This window comes from Sceloporus occidentalis, unplaced genomic scaffold (assembly GCF_023333645.1).
Source record: "Sceloporus occidentalis isolate IW3139 unplaced genomic scaffold, rSceOcc1.0.p SCAF_14, whole genome shotgun sequence".
NCBI classification, from domain to species: Eukaryota; Metazoa; Chordata; class Lepidosauria; order Squamata; family Phrynosomatidae; genus Sceloporus; species Sceloporus occidentalis.
Window position 1 is genome coordinate 17995208 of NW_028316994.1, and position 11030 is coordinate 18006237.

The following is an 11030-nucleotide window of genomic DNA, read 5'->3' on the forward strand; positions in this document are numbered from 1 at the left end:
TCGAGGCGGCTTACAATATGAGTAAAACTGCCCCTTTGAGACTAAGTGAAAGAAAGAAGGGAAGCGCTCTCTTGGCCGACACAGAAACCGGGCTCTCCTGCTCCGGAAGACGGCGGCGGCGCCCGCGGGAGGGAGGCGGGGAGCGCAGAGAGAGCGCATGCCTCGCCGGACAGGGAGGGAAGCAGGCGCCAGGGCCCAGGAAGGAGGGATGTTCGTGTTGGGGGAGCTGGTGGCTGGCGGGGCAGAGGGGCTTGTCCTCCTCCAAGGTGGGTCTGTGCCAGGAAAGAGGGGCCTATGGAGGAGAGGGGCGCTAGCTCAGAGCTGGACAAAACAGGCTGGGAGTTCTGGGAGTTGGAGTCCAAAAAGGGGACGTTTCCTAGCCAGCTCTGGATGATGCCTTGACGCAGTTTACTTCCAGGTTCTTCAGGAAGGCGGCGAGGGAATCTGTGAGAGGCTGGAAGGGGCTTTAGGCCTTGTAGTCCGAAAGAAGGGGCTTCCCATCCAAACACACTGCAGAAACAACCCCGTTGGAGATCGCCTTAGCTGCCCCGGTTCAAATGGTGGTTCATTGTGGCCCCAGAGCTCTCTGACAGAGAAGGCTCAATGTCTCACAAAACTACATTTCCCAGAATTCCCTAGCATTGAGCCAGGGCAGTTAAAGGGGTCTCAAACTGGGTTATTTCTGCAGTGCGTTTTGGACCTGAGAGGCTGGAAGGAGGTTTTAGGGGGAGCAGCAGAGGAGCTTCCCTTCTCCTTTTGTGTCAAGTCTTTTTAGATTCTAAGGGCAGGGAAGGGCCTCATTATGAGCCACTCTGGGAGCCTTTGGGGCTGAAGGGGGGCAAGATAATGCCCCCAATAAATAAATAAGTAAATAAGTTGCAGTCCAAGGCGGGGGGGGGGGGCATTTCCTAGCTGTTGATAACTTGCAAGAGTTTCCTTGCAGATCCTGCCGGAAGGTGGATGAGGGACTCTGTAAGTGTGAATGGGAGGCTTTAGGTGGAGTAACAGAGGAGTCCTAGTCCAAAAGATAGGAACTAGTTCTGGGTGTCTTGTCTCACTTTCCTTCCAGTTACTGCAGGCAGCTGAATGAAGGAATCTGTGAACTGAGTAAGCGTTGGGGGCTTTGAAGTGGGGGGAGGCCCACTGTGGGAAGCATTGAAGAAATTGGGGGATCCCTTTAGCTTTCTGACCTCCTTGCCTCTCTCCGTTGGCAGACTCAGTCAGCTGCGAAGGCCGAACCTTGCTCAAGAGCTTCGTGGCAGCCTCAGCGCACAGGTGGGTGGTCAGTGATTCCCAAACTACTGACCCGGCATCAACCCTTCCACCCAAAGGCAGATCCATTAGCTCCAGGCCCCATCGCCAACACTCTTCCCATAGATCTGTAGGGAAAATCCTCTGCATCATACTGGGGGCCTTTCACATTAGGTGACTATAGAACGACTATTCCATGTCCATTGCCATGGATGCATCCTATGCAGTCCTGCAGTTTGGAAAGGCACATTTTTTGCCATCTGCAAGGTTGGGTGGAGTGGTGGAATCGAATCCCTGAAGATGGGAAGGGGTATATTGGAGGCCATTGTATTTGGGGGGTTAGTTTGTCTCTCTAACAAAGGAGTCCAAGTGCTGGAAGCAACCACTGAGAAGGCCCTGTGTCACATTCCTGGCAGATGTCCCAGAGAGGATGGAGGGACAGAGGAGAAGGCCTTCTTCCTCTCTGTTTTCTTTTGATTTTGGAATGGGCAGTGTCTTTCTTCGACTTGTGCTTAATTCATTTTAGGGGGGAATATGTTCACGTGCTTAGCTTCGATGTCCCAGAGGAAGAATTCAAGGCTGGATTCACTGCTGAAGTAGCCTCCTGGTGAGTAAGTGAGTGAAGCTCCCCTCTCTTTTCCCATTGCTTAGGATAGTTTCAGGCTCTTTGCCAATTTGGGCTTAGATTGAGGGTAACGCTGCTGGCTCAGACATCTGCACCTCTGTTGTCTTATCAAGATGCCCTGGGAGCTTATATGATAGCGTCCACTGTAGATTCTTGTCTGGCAATAAGCGACCTGTATGCATTTGACATGGAGGGGAATAAAGAATCAGGTAAACAGAACAAGGCGATGTGAAGTTGAAGGCTTTCATGGCCAGCATCCATAGTTTTTTGTGGGATTTTCAGGCTATGTGGACATGTTCTAGAAGAGTTTGTTTCTGACTTTTCGCCAGTATCTGTGGCTGGCATCTTCAGAGAATGCTGGCATGGAAGTGAGTGGTGTGTGTGTATGTGTGTGTGTGTGTCTGTACACACACACACACACACACACTCTCTCTCTCTCTCTCTCTCTCTGTCTGACCCTGGGTTGGGACAAGCGATTTCCATGTTATTCTGTGTATTGTCCTGTTGTTGAATGGTGAGGATGGCAAGACTTCAGATTTGGTTAAAAAACTTTAGACTCTGTTACTGACTCTGGAAGGGTCTTGGCAAGTTCAAGGGACCATTTTGCACTCTGGAAATCCAAACCATTACCCAAATGTGATTTTTATATATTTTTCCTTCAACTAGAAGGCCACATCTGCTCTGCAGAAATAACGCAGTGTGGCATTAACTACCTTGGCTCAATAATAAGAAATCCAGGGATTTGTAGTTTTGTGAGATATTTAGCCTTAGAACTCTAGTGCCTCAACAGTCATTGTGGTTCCAGTAAGAGCACTGGGCAACAGTAATAATAGCCAGAGGAGTGGGGTTTTTTTAAAACCAAATATGAGTAATCAATTTTTAAAAGTCATTTGAATCATAGAATCATAGAGTTGGAAGAGACCGCAAGGGCCATCCAGCCCAACCCCATTCTGCCATGCAGGAAATCCAATCAAAGCATCCCCGACAGATGGCCATCCAGCCTCTGCTTGAAGACCTCCAAGGAAGGAGACTCCACTACACTCCGAGGGAGTTTGTTCCACTGTTGAACAGCCTTTACTGTCAGGAAGTTCTTCCTAATGTTGAGGTGGAATGTTTGGTTTCAGTTTAATCCAGCCAACCCTATGGCCAGGAGCTGCAGTCCCCCCCCCAAAAAAAAAATCCCCCATGCTATGAACAGGTTGTACATTTTGGGACTTTCATAGCTAGCTTTGCATATCAGTGGCTTCTCTGAACCGGATGCATATTGCCAAGGGATTATGTAAGTTAACAGTCTATAAAATGTTAACTTGTTAAACTATGAATAGATGCCTCTTTTGGGGGACATTTTCTCAGTAGGTCGCATTGATTCTTGTTGATAATAACCAACTTTCTCCCAAGGATATCAGTCCATGATGGCTTCCGGGATCCCCTTGGCTGGTCTGGAATAGGAAGCGGCTTAACTGCGGAAGAATTCTTGGCACCGCAGTTGGCAGTGCGCCTGGCTCAGATGGCGCAGGGACCTGCCACGGTGGTACTGGATTCGCTCAGCTGGCTGCTTCTCCGCCTGCCATTTCCCAGCATCTGCCAGGTTCTGGCCCAGCTGCCCAAGAAAGCAAATACTGCTGGTGAGTGAGAAATGTAAAGCCAAGAGTCTCTTTGGCCACAGGCTCTTTCTTCCTAAAGCTTTAAAGAAAACTTTTCTGGACTTTATCTCCCAGAACACCTCAGCCAATATTGGTGGGGGGGGGGGGCTTGTAAACCGGTGTGTTTCATCAGTCCCTGACTCTTCCCAGAGCTTGGAAAAGTTCATTTTCATGAGTTCTAGGCTTCTAGTTTGAGTGTTGGACTAGGATTCTGGGAGACCAGGGTTCGAATCCCCACTCGGCCATGGAAACCTAGTCTGCTGTGTTCCTCAGAGGAAGGAAATGGCAAACCTCCTCTGCACAAATCTTGCTGATAAAGCCTTAGGAGAGGGTTGGCATAAGTTGAAACTGGCTTGAAGGCACGTGACAACATCAACAACACATGTGTGAAGTTGAATGAAATTAATCGGGCCTCAAAAGCTCCACATCCTAAGATATAGGGTAGAGCATGAATATTTTGATAGGTAAATTGATGGATTGTCAAGGGCTGAGTGGTGCAGTACAGGGATTTGACATGGAAGGTCCCAGGGTCATTCTCCCCCATCTGTGGTAAAAACTGCCTTTCCTCCACTTTCTCTTTCTAGATGCTTTTAGACCACACCTCCAATTATTCCAGCTAGAAGTCAGGGATTCTGGGAGTTATTGTCCAAAATATCTGCTGAGACATTTCCAGGGTTGATAAAGGCTTTGTTTCAAGATATCATACCCTGTGAGGGACAGCTTAGGGAGCTGGGTATGTTTAATGTAGAGAAGAGAAGGGTAAGAGGAGACACAATAAGTATCTGAAAGGGTGTCATGTTGAGGATGGAGCAAGCTTGTTTTTTGCTGCTCCAGAGAATAGGATATGGAGCAACGGATTCAAGGTACCAGAAAAAAGATTCCACCTCAACATTAGGATGAAGTTCCTGAGGGTAATTGCTGTTTGACAGTGGAAGACACTGCTCCCTTTGAGGGTAGTAGAGTTTCTTTATTTGGAGGTTTTTAAGCAGAGGCTGGATGGCCATCTGTTGGAAGTGCTGTGATGGTGTATTCCTCCATGGCAGAATGGGGTGAGATTGGATGGCCCTTGGCATCTCTTCCATCTCTAGGTTTCTAGGATATTGAGTTCTTTTGTAACTGGGAAAGTTCTCTTTCTTCCTCTCTGTTTATCAAATGCTCTGGAGAGTTCATGCCAATTGGAAATAGAGTTGGCTGGGGGGATGATCCTTTTTTGGACTGTGACTTCCAGAATGCCCCAGCCAGCATGACTATTGGCTAAAGAGGAAGAGACAAGGGCTCTGAAAGCTTCCAAACAAAAAAGAGGAAGCATTCAGAGCCCTTGACTCTTCCTCTTTAGCCAATAGTCATGCTGGCTGGGGCATTCTGGAAGTCACAGTCCAGAAAAAAGGATCATCTCCCCTGCCAACTCTGTTTCCAATTGGCATGAACTCTCAAAAGCATGTGCCCAGATCCTCCAACCAGTGTACGGTCCAAAATTACTTTTTCCCAAGCTCTAGATGCCTTTGACTTCTCAAATCTTGAATCTGTCAGAGCTTGATTACAATTCTTCCAGGACTTCCAAGAATGCTTTGGTTTGATGGCAAGCTGGGAGCAGCAAAATCTCAGGATTTCTGTGACTGTTCACCCTGCAGGTTTGAAGATCCGCACACTTGTAGCCCTCCTTCATGGAGACTTACACCAGCCAGGACAGCTTGAAACCCTGCATGCCTTGGCCCGTGTTGTGGTGACACTGAAGCAACACTCGAGATCCCTCCTAGCAGAAGACGGTGCTCCCCGAGTTGCTGTGACATTTCACAGGAAGAGAAGGAACAAAGTGACCCAGAAGGTGAGAACTGACAGGCGGTGTATCTGCGCATGAGTACATAAGTGAGTAAGTACCTTCTTCTTGGTCTACAGAGGAATTCCACTGCTCCTTGAGCAGAAGAACCTGTCGCAATTAGTATATCTGCATTACCCAGTTAGCAATTTCATATCTCTTTAACTACTATGAGTTCATCCTGTTGCATCCTGGTATCTTGGAAAAGTACTTAGAATTCTCTGCTAAATAGCCCCAGGACTATGGTTCAGCCAGGGGCAGACAATGTATGGCTCTGCCTACTCTAAATATTTATAGCGTTTTGATCCTACTTTAACTGTCATGACAATAGTCCCAGGATCTCTAGTTTTGGTAAGGTGCTTAGAATTCTGAGATGCGTAATTCAGGGGGATGGATAAGAGCTCCCTTGCAGCCATAACTCACCTTATAGAGTCAGTGGAACTGGATACGGAGTAGCTAGATAAGGAAAGGCCTCTTTCTCCCCCTGCCACTCCCCATCCCCAAATCAGCAAGTGGCCAATGCAACTGTGGAGGAACTTCAGCCAGCGTGGAGACACTGCCTAATGTTTAGATGGAATCTCTTTTCTTTTCATTTGAATCCATTTGAAAAAGGAAGCCCAAATACAGATATATCTGGCTATCCTGTCCCCTGAATCCTGTGTCTTCTCTTTCCTCTTCCAGAAAGAATACTTCACAGTCCTCTCGGGCTTTGCCCTGAAACACCTTGATGAGCCATCCCCAGCTGGCATTTCTGGAGAAGATCTGGAGAAGGATAAAGTCTCTTCTACGGTATATATGCCCTTCCCTTCTCTAATGGGATACACCCAACCAGAGCTTAGGGGGATGTTTTTTATTTTGGATTAGAACTGCCAGATAGCTTGGCACCTGGCCTTGCTGGCTGAAAAACGTGGGCCATCATCATCCCAAAAGGGTTTTTTAAAAAAATCCAAGTTCTGCTCCCAACTTATATGGACCTGTAGATGATCTGAGCCAGGGAAGTTGTGTTGGCTGAGTCTGAATGATGAGGGAATTTAGGTGGCTTGACTCCAGGATGGAGGGCGGTGGGCAGAGGGTGCTTTATGAGAAAACAACATAGGGGTCTTGTGGGTTGCTGGCAATGGTGCCTGGTGTTGTGGTGTGTCTGAAACCCCTGTTTTGGGGTTACTGCCCAAATGTTAGAAGCAGTAACCCCAAAACAGTTCAGGACCTTGGACAGCTACTGAAAAGTCCATTCTAAAACTAAAGCAGATTTCCGGTCCCTGGCAAAAAGAGGAGCACTCTGCTGGATTTCAGTTCTTCAGTAGTTGAACTTCATAATATCTGAGATACTGGAAGGATACTAGCTGCTTTCCCCTCAGATTAAATGCTTTCCTCAGCACATGGTGGGAAACATCTTTGTCATTTCACCTTTCCCAACTGTTATCTGGAGGAATAACTGCTGGAGGAGAAGGGTGCTCATGTACATCTGGTGGGCTTTCCTAGTGTATTTGGCTTCAAAAGGGGAGTAAACCAGGATGATGAAAGTGCAGCCCATGGGCCTTAGGCAACCTCCCTAAGAGTGTTCCTGAGACCTCCAGGGAGCATAGAGAGCAACTTCTCCCCATGGTCAGTGGCTTGGTCATTTCCTGTTGCTTTTTAAAGGGCCTCTCCTGGGCCTATAATAGCCAGGTACAGGCCTGTAAGCCCCATCAGCTACTTGCAAGATAACCCACCCCATCACCTACTTGTAAACCTTTGGTGCGGGATTTGAGACCCTACACAACAACAGCAACAACATTTCCTTCATTTATATTACGTCTTTCTTCTGATAATGGGACTCAAGGAGGCAGACAATATATTTGAAACAATACAAATTTAAAACAATAACAAAGCATGTAAAAAGACAATAAATGTAAGATTTAAGGAACAATGTATGAAGTTCAAACATTAAATTTTCTAAAATACATTAGAAGACCATATACCAACCTGAAATACATTAAACACATATATGGTTGACCCCAAAACTGACACACACACACACCTTTAGTTGCTGGAGGGGGCATATCTATGTCCATCCCCTTTTCTTCCTCCTCACCCCTACATTTCTCAGAGTACTCTAGGGCAGTGTGACCCCAACTCACCTCCTCATGGAGACCCCGCCCCCCAGTCTTGCTAAGCTGCCAGAAACCTGCCAAGCCACTCACACTGGAGATTGTCCAGCTGGCCAGCCAGTCTCTTCCTCCCAGGGCTTTCTTTTGGAGATGGACTGGGCTGGCAGAGAGGATGTGAGGATAATGACCAGTAGCCTCTGAATATGGAGAATATGGGACCAAATGAGAAGGCCATGTTCTTTTGCTCCAATCTTGCCTATAGGCTTCCTGGGTTTATCAGGGGCCCTTTCACACTCTACAAGTCTAGTTCTGTGACTACGCTTTCACTGCCAGGCTCCCATCCTATGGCCTCTTAGGATCACAGTTTAAATAGAGGCATTTAGAATGCTCAGTGAGACAGCGCTAGCGTCTCTTCAAACTACAAATCCTAGAATTCCACAAGATGCAGCCATGACAGCTGAAGTAGAATTATAGTACTATATATTCATGTAGTGTGAAAGGGTGCTAGATCAGCCATTGTGGAAACACAATGCTGAAGTAGCTGTAGGTCTTTGAGCTGATCCAACATGGTTGTTCTTCTCAAGTTTCTTATGTAAGATTTTGTCTGGTTTACTGTGGTTATAGCACTCTTCTCTCTCTCTACTTGACTTCCCAACTGATTTTGATGACTGCTTTTCTTCTGTGTTTGGATCCCTTTAGGCTGACCCAACAGCCAACTTAACCTTTAACCTGCGCCTCTCTGCAGCTGAGCGCCGGGCAAAAGAATCAGTGCCTCTCCCATATCAGTTCAGTGAGGAGAAGTAAGTATGGCTGATCAATTCATCTTCCTTCCCCCACACTTTTCCTGGATCCTTACACTTTTATTTTGATTGTCATGCTGGATAGTTATTTATTTATTTGCTTGCATAAAAAAAACCCTGCTTTATGAGCCTATGTGTGTATGCTGTCAAGTCACCTGTCAATTTATGGTATCCACAAATACCCTAGAGTTTTTTTAGGTAAGGAAGACTCAGAGGTGGTTTTGACAATTTCTTCCTTTGAAACATAGCCTATGGCATCTGGTATTTGTTGGTAGTCTCCCATCGAAATACTAGCCAGGGATGTTGTTTCAGGGAGTCCTTGTATCTCTTCTTTGGAGCGCCTCTCTTACGCTGAACCGTGGTGAGTTCACTGTAGAATACTATTTTTGGGAGGCGATGGTCCTTCATCCTAGAAACGTGTCCTGCCCAGTGCAGCTGCATCCTCAATAGCATGGCCTCAATGCTGGTGATCCATTTGTCACATAGTCAATCCAGTGTATACTTAGAGTTGTGCGTAAACAGCGCTGATGAAAGCGTTCGAGGAGTTGTAGGTGTTGGTGATAGGTGACCCATGTTTCAGACCCATAAAGGAGAATAGACAGTACAGTGGCTCTATGCACAGTGGGGCACACAATCTTTTTATAACTTACTTTAGATTTTTATGTTTGTGGTTTGCATTCTTTTAAACCTTTTCAATTCTCTGTTTGTGTCTGAGCCTCCAAATAGTACACCGCAGTGCCTCTAACCTCCTTTTCCACTCTCCTTCCAGGAAATCATCTCTGCTACAGGTGCCAACCAGCCAGGGCAAGATCTACTATGAGCCTGACGCAGCGGATGACATAGATGATGAGGATCCAGACGATGACTTGGATATATGAAACACACAAACTGGGAAATGAAACTGTCAGCCATGGGAGGCCCAGCCGGGTTGGTCTTGCAGACGAGATTCTGCAAAAAGGACAGAACCAGGCCCTTTCCAGTGCCTTCCTCCGAGGTTTCCATCTTGATAGCCTTTGTTGGCAACTCCCAGCAGAGCCTTTGCTTTGGGTGGACCTTCTTTGAGGAGAGATGCTAGATTGGCTGGAAACAGAGCCACAGAGTCAGATTGAAATGAATGCTGCCCAGAGAAAGACCAAGACCTGAGCTGCTGTTGTTCATTATTTATTATATTATATTTATTTATTTAGGTATTTATATCCCGCCCTTCAGCCCTAATGGCTCTCAGGGCAGCTTACAATATTATTTTTGATCAGACAGTTCCCTGCCCTCAAGCTTACAATCTAAAAGACACGACACAAAAGGAGAAGGGAATGGTGGAGGGAAAGGGGATGAGGTCCAGTGGTCCTTCTCTCCCTCTGAGGCCTGGACCAAGGCAGATGGATTGGAGGGAGGGCTCTTCCTTCTTCCAGGCTAGTCCTGATGGAGCTGGACCTGCCTGGTGAACTCCCTCTCAGGCCGGCGGATGGCTGTTATGGAGGGCGGAGTCTCCTTCCTCTCAGGCTAGTCCTGATGGAGCTGGACCCGCCTGGTGAACTCCCTCTCAGGCCGGCGGGTGACAGTTATGGAGGGCGGAGTCTCCTTGATCTAGGGATGCCATATTCCAGCGGCCCCTGGGGCAAATCCGCTTTTGGGGGCCCCCTCCCGGTCCAGTTTGGCCCCCAGCCCCCGGTTCGGGGCCTGCGCAGCGCCAACCCACCTCCTCCTCTTCCTCCGTTCCAGGCCGCGTGGAGGAAGCGAAGGAGGAGGCGGTGTGCTTCCTGCGCGCGGCCTGGAATGGAGGAGGAGGTGGGTGGCGCGGCCGCGCGAGGAGGCAGGGGAGGGTGGCGGGGAGGTGGGCGCGGGCGTGCCATCTCCTTCTCTTCCTCGGTTCCAGGCCATGCCAAGCGGAGGAGGAGGCAGAGGTGCCTGTCTGGCTTGATGCTCCCCACGCGTGTGCGTGCGCGCGCCAAGGCAGCAGGCGGGCAGCCACCCACCGCCTCGCGCGCCTCCGCGCTGGGCACTTCCTTGGGCTCGGGAGGCAGAGGAGGAGGCGGAGGTGGGTGGCTGCCTGCCTGCTGCCTTGGCGCGCGCGGGGGGCGGGGAGCGCCAAGCCAGGCAGGCACCCCTGCCTCCTCCTCTGCCTCTGCCTGCCGGGCCCAAGGCAAGCGCCTAGCGCAGTTGCGCAGAGGTGGGTGGCTGCCTGCCTGCTGCCTTGGCGCGCGGGCGGGGGGGGAGCGCGCCAAGGCAGCCACCCACCTCCTCCTCCGCTTGGGCCCGGGAGGCAGAGGAGGAGGAGGGAGGGAGGAAGGAGGAAGGGGGAGGGAGGAGGGAGGAAGGAAGGAAGAAAGACGAGGAAGAAGAGGAGGAGGAGGAAGAGGATAGTGATGATGATGATGATGAAATGAGCCAGCTTCTGAGGCATGACCAATGTAAGTTGCTCTGATTTTTACAAACTCATGTGCAGTGGGGGAAAAACCAAAGTCCCTTGACCAAATACACACTTTTGAGAAGTACAGTTGAATCCGAGGGCAAACCCACTTCTTGTTAAACCACCTTGACATATTCAGTATGCATAGCATGTTCAGTGTGAAACCCAAAGAGTTTGGTTATCAAATAGGCCTCTGAAATATGCAAGAGATTGCCATGTTATGTAAAGCCATGTTCAATGCCCAAATGTGCTGTTTGGAATGGGGGGAGGGGGGGTGGCCAGAAAGGGAAAGCACATTTCTGTCATCTGTCTAGGAATAATGCCCAAATGCCCTCCATTTTGATCATGCCTAAGAAACATGCATTTATATTAACATTTTTTTAAAACCATCAATTTTT

The 11030-nt window shown here is 48.6% G+C and overlaps 1 protein-coding gene across 1 annotated transcript; it reads left to right on the top strand.

The window, feature by feature from the left end:
• Positions 1-145: 145 nt before the first annotated feature.
• ELP5 (elongator acetyltransferase complex subunit 5) lies at positions 146-9363 on the top strand. Its single transcript, XM_089480948.1, has 8 exons — positions 146-266; positions 1215-1275; positions 1778-1858; positions 3275-3501; positions 5151-5344; positions 6017-6124; positions 8125-8225; positions 8995-9363. The coding sequence occupies exons 1-8, from the start codon at positions 158-160 to the stop codon at positions 9101-9103; spliced, it is 990 nt and encodes a 329-aa protein (XP_089337074.1). The 5' UTR covers positions 146-157; the 3' UTR covers positions 9104-9363.
• The last annotated feature ends 1667 nt before the right edge of the window (positions 9364-11030 follow it).